At 35.9% G+C, this 17,211-nt stretch overlaps 2 protein-coding genes across 4 annotated transcripts; both read right to left on the reverse strand.

Annotated features, from left to right (window-relative positions):
• Positions 1 to 4,395: 4,395 nt before the first annotated feature.
• Positions 4,396 to 7,146, reverse strand: LOC140828035 (uncharacterized). 2 transcript variants are annotated; one of them, XM_073191004.1, is made up of 11 exons: positions 6,888 to 7,146; positions 6,488 to 6,553; positions 6,344 to 6,402; positions 6,197 to 6,257; positions 6,062 to 6,101; positions 5,784 to 5,900; positions 5,655 to 5,701; positions 5,412 to 5,472; positions 5,222 to 5,313; positions 4,903 to 5,142; positions 4,396 to 4,707 (listed from the first exon to the last, which is right to left on the reverse strand). In XM_073191004.1, exons 2-11 carry the CDS (start codon positions 6,533 to 6,535, stop codon positions 4,612 to 4,614), a joined length of 861 nt encoding a protein of 286 aa, XP_073047105.1. In that variant the 5' UTR covers positions 6,536 to 6,553; positions 6,888 to 7,146; the 3' UTR covers positions 4,396 to 4,611. The 2 variants fall into 2 exon arrangements, with proteins under 2 accessions (XP_073047105.1, XP_073047104.1); XM_073191003.1 differs by having other exon boundaries at positions 4,396 to 4,717; positions 6,888 to 7,143.
• Positions 7,147 to 7,664: 518 nt separating this feature from the next.
• LOC140825474 (uncharacterized) lies at positions 7,665 to 16,707 on the reverse strand. 2 transcript variants are annotated; one of them, XM_073187275.1, is made up of 19 exons: positions 16,533 to 16,707; positions 15,056 to 15,386; positions 14,597 to 14,785; positions 14,422 to 14,505; positions 13,619 to 13,678; positions 13,301 to 13,345; positions 12,982 to 13,181; positions 12,054 to 12,473; positions 11,748 to 11,874; positions 11,463 to 11,660; positions 11,170 to 11,259; positions 10,914 to 10,976; positions 10,478 to 10,552; positions 10,301 to 10,351; positions 9,547 to 9,624; positions 9,124 to 9,258; positions 8,870 to 8,977; positions 8,144 to 8,209; positions 7,665 to 7,980 (listed from the first exon to the last, which is right to left on the reverse strand). In XM_073187275.1, the coding sequence occupies exons 2-19, from the start codon at positions 15,350 to 15,352 to the stop codon at positions 7,912 to 7,914; spliced, it is 2,355 nt and encodes a 784-aa protein (XP_073043376.1). In that variant the 5' UTR covers positions 15,353 to 15,386; positions 16,533 to 16,707; the 3' UTR covers positions 7,665 to 7,911. The 2 variants fall into 2 exon arrangements, with proteins under 2 accessions (XP_073043376.1, XP_073043375.1); XM_073187274.1 differs by having other exon boundaries at positions 15,056 to 15,383; positions 16,533 to 16,706.
• Between the last annotated feature and the right edge of the window lie 504 nt (positions 16,708 to 17,211).

A 17,211-nucleotide genomic window follows, 5' to 3' on the forward strand; every position in this document is an offset into this window, starting at 1 on the left:
ATTTTCAAATTTAAATAGAATGACCGGGAACACACGACGGTAACAATTTTTAATTAATATCAAGCACTGAAATTATTCAACCAAAAATTATTCTATATCACGATGTAATTCCCTAATTTAATCATAAATCTGTTTCTAGAATTTATAATCCTATTTTTATTTAACAGTCCAATTATTTCTAATTGAATTTAATTAAACAAAAACGCATTTAACAACGAAAGAATCACAGCTGTCGCCTAAAATCGCACACTGAAACCGAATACTATTTCTAGTCGGTTTAACCGCGTGTTAATTAATATTTTTGAAGCTAAATTTAATCAATTCTCTTTCGAGTCAAGATTAAACAACAAACATGCAAATAATTGGCCAAATTAAAAGCACGAAATTTATGCAAACATTAATCAATAACATAGAACAATTTTATAAATCAAACACTTCAATGAATAACAAAAATCAATCGTTTGTTCCTATCGTGGTCCCGATCATAAAGGAAAACTACTCCATAAATTCAAAACTAAAATCAAATTTAAATGTTGAATTCATGTCTGAAAATAAGAAATTAAAAAGAAGAGAAATTCTCAATGATGGCGCGCGGATCTTGCGTGTAAATTGCGCTGTCTTTCGCCCACGTTGTCGCCGTCTTTTCCGGGTCGCAAATCTTCCCTTCTTCTCCAAAAGTCGGCCGCCTCCTCCAATATTCGACAACCCCCTTTTCTTCCTTTTTTTTTTCTTTTTATTCTCGGTCAAATCTCGAGCAAATCTTCGCCAAAATTTTCTTCCGATATTAAATACACGGACCCCGTGCCTGCCTCAGGACATGGGTCCGTGTAGACTCTGCCCAAGCGTTCTTCCGGATTGGTGGACACGGACCCCGTGTAGGGATCCGTCCTGGGGTCCGTATAGATACTGTAATTTTCTTCTTCTTGATGCAAGCGACACGGACCCCGGATACAGGTCCGGCAAGGGGTCCGTATACATACTGTAAATGTCTTCCTTTGGCTTCTGATGAACGGACCCTTACACGGGGTCCGTGTATGGGTCCGGATGTCAACTTTTGCTATTTTTCCGGCATTTTTGACGTGGCATTGCGGAGTTTGACTTTTCTTTCATTTCTTTGGCTTTCATCCTCTTTTGGTCAAACCTACAATTTGCCATAACAGTACGAATTAAGCGCATAACTCGGAATAAAACATGCCAGATAAGCACGAAAACGACAAAATAAAGACCCTAAAACGCTATATAATTCGTGCTTATCAACTATACCCACTGTGTCAACAATCCATATCAAATTACAAGTTAACCACAGGATCAAAAGCACATGCAAATCAAATTTGTACAAAATTAAAAGATTTAAGGATTTTACTGTGAATAAACAGAATTGAAATGCGCACTTCACAAAGTACTAATCGCAGAAAATCCAACAAACCTTATAGATCTGAAGAAAGTAAGCGAAGAGCGTATCTTAGGCGTACCTCCATGAATTAAAGATTATGTAATGCCCGAGAATTTAATTACCGTAATCTGAAATGATTGGGATATGATTACAGTAATCGGAGATTAATCCGGAATGATTTATTGAATTAATCGCGATAAATATGGACGGGACGGATCGGACTAGAACACATGAGAAAGGTGTAAATGTGTGTGCCAAGAAAGAGCCTCGCGCACATGCGCTGTATTGATTGGCGCACATGCGCGGAGCTGGCCGAAGCTTGCGCGCACATGCGCGAGATAATGCGCGCACATGCGCAACAAGGCCAGAACCAGTGGCGCATATGCGCGAAGATGCTGGCGCATATGCGCGGGAGGTCCAGTAGGTTGGGCGCATATGCGCGGAGGTGTGTCGCGCATATGCGCTAGCCAACGAGTGCCGAGCAGAAAGTCTCGCGCACATGCGCGATGGGGGTGCGCGCACATGCGCGGAGCGTCCAGAGGCTGTGGCGCACATGCGCGAAAGATGGCGCGCATATGCGCGGAAGATGCTGCCGAGACACGCGCCACAGATTTGTGTCTCGCGCATATGCGCCGATGATTGTCGCGCATATGCGCGAGACGTGTTGCGCGAGGGACGAGCCATGTGCTTTGCTGCATGTGAGTGTAAGTATATATATATATATATATATATATATATATATATATATAGAGCTCGTTTTCCTTCAGATTTCAGAGGAAAAATCGAGAAATGGGAGAAAGGCTTTGTTCGTGATTTTAGAAATTGATTGGCGAGCGAACCGTCTATCCAAATTGAAATCCGACTTCGGTACTGTATTCCTATCAACGCAGGCTACACAAGGACGTAAGTTTTATTACGTTTAGACAAGATTTGAATTTCTGATGTTGTTAGAATTGAATATGATCTAGATATGGTGTTTCTGCTACTGTAGACATCGTATAATTGAAGTCAAATTGAAGAACAGATTGTTTATGTATTTGTTATGATTTTCAGAGTTGATTTGATTGAGATTTTATATCAGATTCGTATTGTTATTGAGATTATCATTTGTATCAGTATTGATTTCGAAGTCTGGTATTATATTTGTGATGTTTAGACTGACGGGGTTATCGAGACAGTATTGTTATGCCGTCGAAACATCAGTTGGTACAGATTGATCAGATTCAGTATTGGTTTCTGTTATCTTGTGATATGGTTAATATGAATCAGATTGTAGTTTATTCAGATATTGACCAGACAGATTTTGAATTGGATTATACATTGATACATTGTATTGATTATTGTCATTTCAGATCAGATATGGACAAATTCGACTTCGAGACTTCGTCTTCATCAGACGGAGACGACAAAGGTATAATTCATGTGATATTCGGGAAGCATAACTCAAATTAGATTAATTTGAGTTTCCCAATAAAATCACATACTAGATTATTGTTTATATTGTTACCTGATTATGCTTTGATTATAGAATTGGATTCAAGCATGTAAAATAACGGTGATATTCAGTTATGAATATGATTATGCTTTGTTTACAGATTGTTATTCATTGCAGTTAAGATAGGAAAGTCTTGACAGTCATTGTCAGACTTCTAGACGTTCGGTGTATCGTACATAGGAGCAGACATTGTCCTATTGTAGCACCACGATACAGCCATGGCCGAAGTCTAGGAATAAGACGTACAGTTACCACGATCGGTTGAGTAGGTAACAGCCATTGACGTCTTATTCATTACGGGATCCCTAGAGTTATAGTTGAGTCGAGTCTAGACATGATTTGATTAGGACTACATGCACATATGGACGTGGCTCCTAGATCATGGGACCCATCATTATTGCTTCCAGTTGTGCTAGCATGTTTTTATGATTTAGATTGGTTATATGCATGTTTAGCTGATTTGACGTGCATGCTTGTTGTGATTAGATTTCATAGCTTATGAAATCTAATGTTTTGATGTTATTCATGACAGCATGTTTCATGAACTAATTTATGTATATACATGTTTACCATGTTTTATACTGGGATTTATTCTCACCGGAGTTATCCGGCTGTTGTCTTGTTTTGTATGTGTGCATGGCAACAGGTGGGGCTGGATCAGGGTCAAGATGATGATGAGAGAAAACGAGTGTAGCGTGGTGATTCCGGACTTACAGTAGACTTGGTTTTATTACTGGACTTTATTAGTTGAACCTTAGATTAGCTTGTTGTACTTTAATACTGAAATGTATTTATACAGACATGTATAGTATTTAGATTCCATTATCTTCCGCAGTCATATCTTAAAACGAATTTTTTTTTTTTTTGACCCTGTTTTATCTTAATTGATAATTAAATCCCAAAGATGATTAGCGTCCGGGTCCCCACAGATTATATTAGCAAAAAAAAAAATTATAGAGGTTAGAATATATTACTCAGCTAAATTGAACTCAAGCTCAGGAACTGAAATATGCATATTTTCACGACAAACAACATATGTAAGCTTTTAAAATACATCAGTTGGTCATGAAATATAATTTCATAAATTATTTTTTTTTTCCCTTAAACTCGCGTTATTTTATTTTTCTAGGAGATTATATAGAATTTGCTTAGAACATGTAAGATAATACATTTTATTTCGAAATGATTCTATTTTTAGTCACTAAAATTGATGTATCGATCGTATTTCTGAAAAATATATCATATATAGTACCTATGCTACACATGCACAAACTACTTTGCGATCATCTAGGACATCATGGTGCCGGGAGACTCGAAAAATTTTGATTCAGAAATTATAATCTAAAAAAGTACTTTATTAATCTCAATTTTAAGTGTTTTCTAAAATCTAAAGCAGTTTTCATGTGGGATATAATAGTTATTTTTTTAAAAAAATTGTATAAGTTTCGGGATCCCGGATACTGTTTCTATATTGCACGTCACATTCTTACATGCATGACACTGATGATACTCGGACAAAAGTGCACCTACTTACAAAGTAGGTGAAATCCATTCTGTGTATCGTTCTCGGCACAAAATACAACACTTTCCCGCATGAATGTTCTCAAAAACAATAAATGAATGTGGTTTCAAACTCAATATAGGAGAGAATTTTTCTGTATCAAACCAAAAAATATTGTCATAACTCAGATATACTGTCTAGGATGGAGTCGATGTCAGGGAGTTATAACGGCGCGTTGGTTGAGTTCCCCAAGATTGCAGCAATGTTTATTTTCTGTATCGATGGCAACAAGATCCTGTCCAAAAGCACAATCCAAACCTGCAGATACCTGAAATCCAGGTAAAATTTACTTTTCTTATATTATTTATTCAATATTTGAAATTTCTCATCAGCATTTAGTAACCAAATGGCGTTTTTTGGGCTACTAAATTCCAAGAAGCCTCGATTTCAGATTAGCTACATACAAACATGGAAAAAGGACTTGATAGAAATTGGGGTTTGGTCTATACTTACATCGTATAGTGTACCGCCGAGCTTCAACTTTACAGCACCACTTTTGTATACCAGCATTTTTCCCATTAAACCTGCAGGTAATTCTTCCAAACCACAAAGCTTTTGCGATGATCTTCCACCCTTTTCTGAATTTTTAAGATTTTTGTCCTGATTTTCACCTTCTGCATTAGCCGATTGCTTCAAAATAGGCATAGTAGCTGGTAACTGAAGAAAAATCATCCTCTTCTCCTGCTCATCGTCCTGAAAACCATGTTGCCCATTTAATTTCAACACTCGCATATGAATATGTTAGTACAAATCATCCTTAAAGATAACGAACCATTAAACCTAAGTCAACGGTGGAGTTGGATTCATGTTCCTCGTTATGCAACCTGTCTGTAACTTCTCCAAACTCTTCTTCATCAAGAAGCTCTACGAGCAAAAAAACCAGGTAAAAGGCACTTTGACAAATGAACTTTTTTCAACCATACTTATTGAATGTGAAAACCAGGTAAATTTCTCCTTCTTACCAGGATTTCCTGAATATGGCCTCCTCAAAGGAAGTGTTACAGGATAATTGGTGTAGTAATCCTGCAGTTATCACTCAAGAAACATAAGTATATCGCAAGGACTTCAATCACAGACACAATTAATCAAGATTTCAGTCAAAATGAACCCTCCCTCAAAAAACAAAGTGGAAAAGAAAACACAAAGTTAATGCCACTCAACTAAATTTCTCAATCCCACAATAGAGGTCAGCAGTATGTTATTACCCAAGGTTCCTTGTATTCTTTCTCCGCTACTTGGGTATTATCATCACCTACAAGAAGACAAATGATCTACAATGAATTCCAAATTACAAGCAATGGAAAATAAGAAAAAGGTAATGAAATATCACTGACCATTAGAAGACGGGCCTTGCTTGGTTTTCATAAATTTTGGAGGAAATTTAGGAGAGCCAAATGACTTGATGGAATATGATTGACCTCCATAACCAAAGGCAACCTGACTCGTCCCAACTGCAGCAGAAAAAATCGAGATCACACCTCGGAAGAATCGATCAACAGTAGAACTTTAGCAAAAATATAATTCTTTGAAGAACGAAGTTCTCTTTATGAGCTAGCACTATTCGTGGATTTAACAGCTTATTTCCAAATGAAAATATTCGGAACAAGCTTACCCTTCCTCTGAACTTTAGCCTTTTCCTTGAAAGATGACTCCTGGAATGAAAAGCAATGGAATTATATAGCACAGAAAAATCAACACACATTTGATCTGCTATAGAATTTAAAGCACAAAAGGGAACCGGATATACATGTAAGCGGCGTAGAAGTTGCTGTGCCTGTGCTTCATCAATATCACTTTCAACCTTTTCCCTGTCAAATACATAATAAATTCACTATACATAGAATAAGTTCACGTCAAGAATCAGAGTATCAAACATGAAAGCCAGGACCATTACACTTTAGGCAGGGTAGGCTTCAGTTCTTTCTTGATGGGAGCTTTTGGTGCAAACTTCACCTATAAAAAACAAATCAAATCAATCCTGACAAGATAGAAATGATCACAAAATATCTGAAAAAATAGTAAATTCAAATAATCAAACCTTCCTCGGCGCCTTGCTGGCCGACTTGGCGAATGGCTCTGAATCCATACGAATTTATGAAATATTCTGATCATAGAAGCCGAAAAAAAAAAGAACAGCATCACTCATTGATTAGAAACAAATGACAAATCATATAAACGTGAAATAAGTCCAAAATTTTTATACAAATTTGTATTTTATCCAGAATGTTAAATTCACATTGGATCATGCATAATTTTCAAATTTTGATGTTTAAGAATCTGATCAAAACAACAAGACATGCACCCTTTTTCTTGCATTCACCAATACTATGATATTAGGTACGAAGATCCAATGCGACATACCGCTGATGGATCATCGCCAAAGAAACTGGGCAATGAATAAAAACAAAAATCTTGATACGGGACATGTTTAAACCAACCTGTTTTGATCAATAACGATCGGATTCTGGTTTTCAAGAAATTGTCTTGTGTGTGATCTTGAGTGAATTTTAGCACTGTGGCGTTATTATAAGGAAAAGGAAAAGGAAAAGATTGGCGGCTAAGTGTTAGGGTTTTGGAGAAGTTTAAGAATGGAAGTATTTGCTTACGTTGCCAGACGACTGTCTGTTACATCACATTACATCGGGCGATTGACGCCTGAATCCCCCCTTCTCCGCTTTCTGATCACATTTTCCCTTGGGATATTCCTGTAAATTGACTTAATTTGATTATTTATATTAATAATTAGTTTTGATTTTTTTAAAAAAAAAACATCTATATATATATATATATATATATATATATTGTATCTTTCATTTTACTAAAATAACTTCTTTTTAATACTTATCATAATTCTATTTCCTATCCATCATTTTCCAACTTCTAACATTATTGGAAATTGGAAAACCAACGAAATAATATGCGACGCAATCGATTTTGCGATACAATCTGCAAATTCTAACACGAGACAAGTAGTGAAACCAACGGTAGAAATCAAAGTTTTATCCTTAATTTAACCGATCAAAATCTCGCGACTTCTTATCATTCGTCATTCAATAAATAATCGTTCGATTTCTTTTGTTCCGTCGAAGGCAATCATAAGTGGAAGTGAGTGTGAATCCAGCTTGAATTCAAGTCATTGACAAAGCAAATTACGTCGGAAAAACAGAAACCAGTTTCGAGAAACAAACTGAATTTTGATAAGCAATCACGGCAGATTGTAAACAGCAGAAAAACATTGCTCAATATCATCTTATTTTGCATACATTCGTCCAAATTTAGTACAACAAATACATTTCAACACCTCCACCATATCATAAATCATGGGGATGCATCACAACACGACTGAAAAGAAAGTTTCCTTCGACTCTAAGTCACGTGATCGTGAAGCAAAACACAAGCAGTCGATACATTGAAAATGTATATATCGTCTCTAATACATTCATCACACATTTGATCGAGGAACTATTCTTTCTGGAAAAAAGAGAGCACAAAATCTGTATGTACAGAGAAGAGCTGTGTATCCAAGAAAAGCTGTTCACCAATATCCAGAGAATGAAATAATATATCAGAATTATGCTATTATAACTTTTCCCAAAACATATCCTCCAAAACCTCCAATAGCAAAACCATGCAAGCCCGTAATGTAAAGTTATGTACAAACTAAGGAAACGGAAATAAGGCGTAAGGGACGTGCCTTCATAAAAGGTCGGTCTCGACTGGGGAAAGAATCGATGAAACTCTCCTTTAGTAACAAAGATACCTGATGATCAACGAAAAAAATACTTCATGCTCCAAAATATATCCTCCAAAACCTCCATAGCAATATTAACAGGAAGGCCAGAAATATTTTTTCCCAGTCACCACAATGAAAGTAGACTTGCAAAATGGCATATAAAAGAAACCCTCTGGAAATAACCACAAAGAACTAAATAGTGCATATTTCGAAGTTATTTTTGTATTTCGGTATCAAATGCTTTTAGCAATATGAAGTCCCAGTATCTCATTCTTTAAATGGCATTTCCCAAAGTTTTCACTTACTTAGAAAGAGTTTAAATGTAGGAGTATTTAGCTTAAACTAATGCTTTATCAAAAAGAACCTTTTCTATATGAATCTGTATCAATTTACATTTTGATATAATTTTGAATAGAGTCTTATTTTATTCTTTAAAAAAGGTAAGTTAAAACAGAATTCTTAAAAACCATATTTACTACTTTCTTTTTCTGATATTATCAAGCGCTCCAAAAATATAACTTCTTTCGACAAGAGCCCCTATTCTTTCTTTTCTTTTGTTTTTTACTTTTAAAAAAATTTAGAAAAATTCTGTCTTCAGATGCACTCTTTGTATCATATGAAATCACAGTACGTGTCCAAGTGCAAAGTGTGGTTAGAGCTTGTTGTGTTCTAGAAATATATACATACCTTATCATTGTTAGATTGGACATTAGTAATTGTATGAGACCGAATGTTAGAACATAGAGAATCCAAGTAAGATCGCAACACTCCTAAAAATGCTCGGGCAGCTTCGACCTGAAAATGTTACAATGAGTACACTAGACCAATATTCATTTTATTATTATTATTTTTCTTTTGGAGGGCGGGTGTTACCCCTAATTGTTAATTTAATTCAAGTAGAACTCAGAAAAAGGGGTAACTACACCAACAGAACTACATACCTGTACTGGAGTACAATCATAAACTGGTCTTTTCTTCCCCAAGTAACTTTCTCCCACGAGCTTCTCATGGAATGGACTAAGGCGCGAATATAGTTCTCTCTGTTGAGGTAACTGGGGTATCGCTGGTGATTTCATCTGTTGCCTCGATACAATCAAATAAAAGAGATTACAATATATCACAAGTTTAGAATGTTTGCATGACTACTAAAAGACCGTAAAGATAGCGTCCAAAGAAAAAGTGGAACCAATTTTAAAAAAGGGACCTTAGAAGTCCCCAAGAGACCAAAGTACCAAATAGGAACACCAAAATGTTTAGACAATAAAAGCTTTGGGTCATGACTTTGTACAACATAATATATTTCGTGTGTGGAAATCTTGGATCACTTTTCAAGTGCCTAATACAAAACTAGAAACTATAAGCACCTGGTTTCTGTTTGCATCCACGAGTACGACATTTGTCATCTTTGACTGCACTTCTGTAGTCTTGTTCTTCACACCTACCTGCTCAGAAAAATGGACATCTGTAACTAAACAGAAATCAAAAGCAAACAAGATCTCTTTCGTGTAGCAACAGCGCATTGCCTTTGAGAAAGCAAATATTCACATATATCAAATTTGATCAGGATAATGACCAGAAACATAGTTATGTGAATTTCAAGTTAAGAAATGGAATATTTATTAAATATCATGAAACCCTATTAATTTCATAAACTCACAAGATCAAGCATAAGAATTTGCCAATATTTTTGCCTCATCAAGTGCAAAAAATAAAAAAAGATAAATCGGCTAGACAATAACTTGGAAGAGTAGGAATCATGCATATGCTACAAATAACCTATGGTTGAGATTTGGATCCTACTTCTTGTTTTTTTTGGCTCCACATGCTTCAGCGTTAAAACATAACTCTTTATTATAAATTCAAAACTTGGTAGAGCTCATAAGAATTATACGTAATCAGTTTCCTGGAAAAGCTCAACATTTCCCGAGTTTACTGTTCATCATCTAATACAGACATCTAAAGCTCCACCTTCTGTTTCAGGATCCAATACAGTAGTAGCCCAAGCTTTCAGGTTCAAATATTTTAAAAACTCACCGAAATTCATATGGCTTTCAAAATTAAATAACGAAAAATCGAGTACGATTTTCTCACTAATTAAAAAGTACAGGAAAAACTCACTATGTAAGGGACAGGTGCATCAAGAAAGTCCAGCATATCATTTGGCAAGACCTGCAAAAACAACCTCAGATCCATAACAATCACCATGTGCAGCCACAATACATATTAAAGCTAAACAAAGTTGCGCCAAAGGCATAAAAAAAACCATGAAAAACTACTGCAGGGACAAAGAGGTACCGGCATTAATAAGCTCTGCCATTGATACGGACGAATCAGTGGTATAATTGACAAAACTATAGCTGACAAAATACCCTGCAGGCCAATAAAAACCCAAATGGAGTAGAAACTTTTAAGTTACATTTCCACGATATACCAGAGAATCAGCAAAAATGTAAAGATAAGAGAAAAAAGCAGATGCGAGTATTAAGAATCTGAAAAGAAAAGTTGGTTAGTGTAAATCTCCTTTGGATGAAGTTGTCGCTAGCATGCTAACCCTAAAGTACAACACACATCATGCGATAGTTTTACCAGATACATGACCAGATGGTCTACAGATAGAGCTGAGAGAGAAACTGCATAAGTATATATATGCACAGAATGCCAAAAACCTTCAGACTGATAAGACAGAAATATGATTAACAAAAAAATTAAAATTTGCGCAACTGACACCTACCAAATTTGAACAAACGACCACAATCTGCTTTTCCAGAAGAGCACCTGCAAATAAAGTCAATACCTGAAAAAGGGAACTGAAAAACTTTTAGATATTGAATGATCCACCACAAAATAAAGTGTTTGTGTTGCACATAGTGCCTTCTAACAAGCTGGTTGAAAGGAAATTATTGTAATGGGCAATCTGCCAAATCATATCAGTGTTTCCTTGGATGATATGTTAAAAGTCATGGAACTCAATAAGGGGATGGACTTACATGCTCCAGTCGGAGGGAACCACATAAGCAAGCAACAGCCCATACAGATAAAGCAGTGGCCTCCTCCTCCACCATTAACGCACTGTGGACCTATAAGGAAAAACCAACACATGGCAGACCTACTTCTCAGTTGAAAGGACGACACTCAATATCACAACCAAAAGCTAACCAGAGAAGCAGAAAAAAGTTCAGAGAAAGCTACCAGACAATTTTGTATCAAATCAAACTGCATAAACGGGATTAAACATCTGAGATCTACATAAGGGTGAAAACTTATATTCTTCCCATCATACCTCTGCTAACTCCAAACTCGTGCTGCATGATCTCAAATCAATTGTTGCTCCAGCAACATGTAAGACTGTTTCATTTGGTCTGTGATACTCGAGAGGATGCAAATGATCCAAAGGGTGGAATTTGAGGGTTGAACCACGTGTTGGACAATTTAAACGATAATATTCACAAATTATACACAAGGATCCATGATTGTTTGCCTGAAAACATAACGGGGATGAGAATACCTCAGCAGACAGATAATAATATGAATGAGACCCAAATACATCCAGAAGAAAAATTCCAACCTTTGCCCAATCAGTTATATCGCTATGTTCACTGAGGACATCTTGGCCAGATGATGATGCCTCTTCCACTTCGGCCTCATCCATATCACTCCTGAAATGTCTATAGTCACTTGGAGAGCCCTGAATACTGCATCCATAGTTCATAATGCATTTGTTAAATTACATGTTCCTTCTCTGGACAGCAGAAGAGGAACTGTTCGTGGTATCTGTGATGAAACTAAAGTTTTCACTGTGTATGTTTTTCACGTAACCCGATAATGGTGGAAAACCATAAAATTACAAGGTCAAAGATGGGAGTTTATCTACCTTGAGGAAGATTCAGAGCTTTCCAGTTGCTGAAACTGTAATAATGGTAAAGTAGGATTTGGTGGACGGCATTCCACTGATTGATTGCCTGCAATGTTATTCTCAAGATTTGGTGGACGACATTCGACTGATTGATTGCCTTCGATGTTATTCTCAATAGAAGCATCAACCACGGAAACATCAACAGCAGATCCCTTCTTTATATTACTGTCATCATTTAGACTTTGCTTTTTAAAGAAAAATGTATCATTTGTCACTCTTTCTTCAACCATTCCATTTGACGTTGCACCTTCTCCATCTTCCAGCGCTAAACAACTGCTTTCTTCCAGTGTTTCATCTTCGTCATAGCTCACAGGTGACTCCAGATCCAAGTTATATATCTCCTTTGTTAACCGTTCCAATCTCTCTTCAGTGAATATGCTACAGAATACAGTAAGAACTGAAGTAAAGGATGAACAATAACAAGTAGAAACCACAACACTTCCGAGCAATCTAAAATTTAAAACACTAAGGTGTATTCATGAAGATGCCAAAAGAACAAATATATCATTATAGTTTATCCGGCATCAAACACCAAGAAACCGAATCCTAAAGTGACATGCACACGAATTTTGGTCAAGAGATGACCACAAACGTGTAGTATCTTAAAAACTACTTGATTCAACAGATCCTGGAGTTTACCATTTCCAGGAACATCAGCATGAGGAGCAAAAATTTAAGAAGGATCACAAGTCTGCCAGCAGCAAATCATTCCGTGAAGTAAGAAACACAGAACCATCAATAAAAGAACAAAGGAATCTAAATTAGACAAGCAAGTAATTGTATCATCATCGGGTGAAATATTTTGGAATAGAACAAGGATCTAGACAGATATCTCTTAAAATGAGATGCATCAGACAACACAACATAGACACGTCAAGTGACAAACCTATTCAATACTCCAAAATGCAGTTCAAAAAACGGCACCCTCGAAAGAATGCAGTAACAGCGACGTGTGGTCAAAATATGTCGGCCAAGGCTAGAAGAAAAGGGATGCCCATCTGACATCATAGAAATCAATCCTGATGGCTTTTGTACGATTTCATCAATCAAAACACAGCAACCATAGAGAGTTGAATCATCTGCCACCTAAAACATTTCAAAGTCATCAGAAACCTATAGGAAAATAAGGTACAGTAGAAACCAAGTTTGGCAAAAGAGAATCAAGAGCCAAATGGCAAAACTTGTAAAGAATGGTTTCAGCACACCTGCAGCCGGAAGACAAAGGACAGATCACTCTGTTTCAGATGTTCCTGTAAATACACCCATATTTATTAACACTGCACTTGGCAGAGAGAGCTAATGACTTTTAAATGGGCACTTATACAATCTCTTCAAACACCCAACCTACCCAAGGTGATAAATACAAATAGAAAAGTAGAAAGGGATAAGTACACTCATCGAACTACACTGAAAATCTTATGAAAAATAATAACAGAATAAAAAAGAGAGCCGGAAAAAAGGCCTGTGAAGAAGAGAGTTGGGAAGTCGTCAAATCACTTTCAGAAGAAGCACTATAAAAATACCTGTCCCAAAAGTATCTCGTTCAATTCACTCATTGATGGAGTTCTCTCAACAGCATTAACCTGTAACAAAGAGTTGATTTAGAAACCTAAATAAAAACTAATTCCTCAACAACCGTTTTTTATATCAATCACGCCCACAGGAAATTAATCTTAGACAAGGCATGGTTTCTGCTAGCCCTATTATTCATGACTAATCACTGCAAATGAGACTCAAGTGCACAGCCTTAAAGAAAGATAATCCACAAAAGCATGAAACTGAAGCTCTGTTGAGACCTTTCGTATCCCAGGTACTTTCCACCATAATAATTTAGAAAAGTACAAAACAACAGCAATGAGAATGAACCAGAGCAATAGAACTGGAACAAATGATAAAGGGGCCCCCTTTCCAAACAAACAGCTTCTTAGGCTATCAAACAAAGAAGTGCCATAAAAAATAAAAACCTACAAACCATTATTTTGTGTGGATTTGAAAAACATCTACAGACAATATTACACACACACATACAGAGCTGGAGAACAGCCATGATTTGTGTATAAAGTCCCAAAAATTTATCAAGGATAATGAACAAAAGATTTATTTTAATCATCATTGACTAGGATGTTACTATAATTTGCACCTTATGTGGCCTGCCCCCATTCTTACCCATTTAAACCATATTAAACTTATTTTTTAACCCAGATAGAGTTAGCTGCCAAACAAGAAAACCATAACTCCAAGGAGAATAAAATGAGAGTACTAAAATAAAATATACAAACTTAAATTAAGTTGTAAGAGGAAAACAAACAATTGCACTTCACATGACCTCTACTCCTGCAGGAAAACAAAATGAAAGGAGATCCTTGTATTTGAGTGGCAACTGTTTGCCTGGAGGGTAAACGAACAAAACCTGAAAACCATTAAAGAATATTGTTTCTCATTTTATGATGGTTTAAATTTTATCACAACAAAGTTGGTGGAAGAATATACAAAATCAGCACCTGAGGCTCAAGATTAGGTTCTACACGAGACTGATGCGGACCACCAAGCGCACTTCGAAACCTCCCAGAGCCTTCAGACTTTCTAGCAAAGTAAAGATTTTGTAGTGCTTGAATATCAGAACTGGGAGGAAGCCCAACGACTACCATGCTCTCAAAGAGATTCGATGGCTCCTTCCAGACTCTGTGATCCTGAAAATATTAGCATTATAAATAATGGAAAACTTCAATTTTATATATTAATGGCTTCACTTTAGACATAAGATTAGAAAATGGTGGGGTTTCTAGAGCATTTACAGTTTGTTCTAGTTAAATGAGCTTCTGTTGTGGTAGAGAAAGGATTTTCGATTTATTTCTTGAATAATTATTTTAAAAAAACCAGATAATAAGCACCGGGCACAAATTTAACTAAGATTGCAAACGTGAAAAGAAAACTTGTTAAAGTATGAGACAAGAACCTACCAGGGACTGCAAATGAAAGCTCGCCCATTGACGTTTTTGACTAGTAAGAATTTCTGGGTTGTAAGGTCCACGTTTCACTTCAGGGGGACTCGATAGACCCTTAATAATTCTAGATACATGCTGCTGAAGTTTATGAAGCTGGCCCCCACTTTCCACTTTTGATGAATATACCACAGAAGGTCGTGGAGAATGAACAGCAGCAGCAGCAGCAGCAACAGCTTTAGCCACATCTTCAGTTGTTTGCATGAAGAATGATGCACTCCACCCAGGGCTACCCGACTCTTCACTTTTCTCCATCTATCAAACCTCCACTCTATGGAACCTCACACTGCTGATATTTGCATTTTGACCAAAGGCATTATGTGACATCCATTTTAAGAAAAATACACAGAAAAAACAATAAAAATCCGAGCATAACTCCAGATTTTAAGCTTCCAACTTCTATTCTTATCTTAGAAATAATGATGGAAAGTCTATTCAGTAAGCCCTTCTGGTGGTGTATGAGGTGGTCATATAAAAGCAAGACGAAATGAGAGAAATAAACAAAAACAAACCAACCAATACAAATCTTTAAAGTTGTTCCTAAATTTAGCTAAATTACAATCATAGATAGAACTCGTTTGAACAAAAATAGAAGCTGAAGTGTGCGAGGTGGGGGCAACCATCTCTAAAACGAATATATTTAAAAGACTTATATCCATGTATCTAAAACTTTCACCCCTCCCCCCGAAATCCATACACTCTCCCTATCCTAAATTTTTGTTCTGCCCCTACATAGAGAAGAGTAAAATTCACAACTTCTTCAGAGTACAGAGATTCTCCAAATAAAAAGATTGTGGTCAACACGAGTGTTGATTTATTCTTGATTTTTTACATCAAGCACTCCATCCCTTGGGCTTGGTACAGATAGGAGAAAGGAAATACTGATTGGAGACAAAAATCAAGAATACACCCTTTCAATCGTTATTCACCTTGCCTAACCACTAACCCCTCCAACACGTTCCTAAAAAACAAAAAAGAAACTAAGTGCTTTTTTTTATTTAAAAAAAAAAAAAAGACATCCGTAACTACAGGCTACAATATGTCTATAATTATATTTAAAAAAGATAGGGAAAAGCTTTGTTTACTTGCACCTACCTGGTTTACATTCATCAATTAAAGAAAAAACCACTGAAGAACAAAAAGATCACAACTTTCCAAAGTTTTCCTAGTTTCAGAATCAAGATCACAACTTTGAACCTCGGGTGTATGGATTTATTACGAATTAAACGACAAAATCTCACAAGATTTGAGCTTAAGCCTCCATTTTTTTTTTAACTATGTCCATCAGAAATAAAAATACAACCAATCCTTTGCATAAAAAAGTCAATAATTCAAGAAGATAAGTAGAATCTCAGAAACGGATTAAGAATCCAATCAAACTTAGCAAAATAAACGCGGGTATTCACATAAATTGTAAAAAAAAAATAAAAATCACCTTTTAATTAAAATACGAATGAAGGAATAGAGACGTCAAAAATCAAGAAGGAAGAGGGCTTTATTAAGAGAAACAGGGAGTTTCAGGCGGCCATAACAGAGAAAAGGAAAGCCGCGTCTTTGTCGATGTTTCGGCAATTGATTAAATTGGCAGAAACCTCCAAACAATGGAGAAAAAGAGAGAAAAACATGATGTATAATTACTATTATTGATGTAATAAACAATTTTAAGGCACTAATTAATCCACTTAAATGCTCGCTAATCTGAACACTTAAATTTTTAGATTTCCACTTCCAACCAATAAAACTAAACAAATGCTAATATCCCATGTTTTATTTCCAATTCAATTATATTTTTATATTTATTCAACAAATCAACTATATATTTACATGGTTTTTTTATATATTCCATATCGATCAATTACATTTTTTGTGTAATATTATTTTTATTTTAAATTTTCCTCCTCTAGAGCTTTCAATTAGTAGGTAATTCAGTTAATTTTCACAAGAATACTACTTAATTCAGTTGAAATTCAGACAATAATTAAAAATAATCCACCAACTTTATCAACCTCATAACCAAACTGAATCAATCAAATAATCCCTTTTTGGTTTGGTTAGGAGTTGTGCCAAATGGGAAAAATAAAAATGATGTTTTTTTTAACGTTAGATTAATCAAA

The sequence above is a fragment of the Primulina eburnea genome, chromosome 3, assembly GCF_022965805.1.
Source record: "Primulina eburnea isolate SZY01 chromosome 3, ASM2296580v1, whole genome shotgun sequence".
NCBI lineage: Eukaryota > Viridiplantae > Streptophyta > Magnoliopsida > Lamiales > Gesneriaceae > Primulina > Primulina eburnea.

Bases quoted from the DNA above. Each gene is read 5' to 3' on its own strand.
- LOC140828035 (XM_073191003.1), bottom strand. From the start codon at position 6,535: ATGGATTCAGAGCCATTCGCCAAGTCGGCCAGCAAGGCGCCGAGGAAG. The intron at 5,901-6,061 runs GTAAGCTTGTTC...TTTCTGCTGCAG, and splicing joins GGCTAAAGTTCAGAGGAAGG to TTGGGACGAGTCAGGTTGCC. The intron at 5,314-5,411 runs GTAAGAAGGAGA...TTTTGCTCGTAG, and splicing joins GCCATATTCAGGAAATCCTG to AGCTTCTTGATGAAGAAGAG.
- LOC140825474 (XM_073187275.1), bottom strand. From the start codon at position 15,352: ATGGAGAAAAGTGAAGAGTCGGGTAGCCCTGGGTGGAGTGCATCATTC. The intron at 13,679-14,421 runs GTCATGTGAAGT...TCTTTGTTACAG, and splicing joins GTTTTCCTGCAGGAGTAGAG to GTTAATGCTGTTGAGAGAAC. The intron at 11,875-12,053 runs GTAGATAAACTC...CTATGGATGCAG, and splicing joins AGCTCTGAATCTTCCTCAAG to TATTCAGGGCTCTCCAAGTG.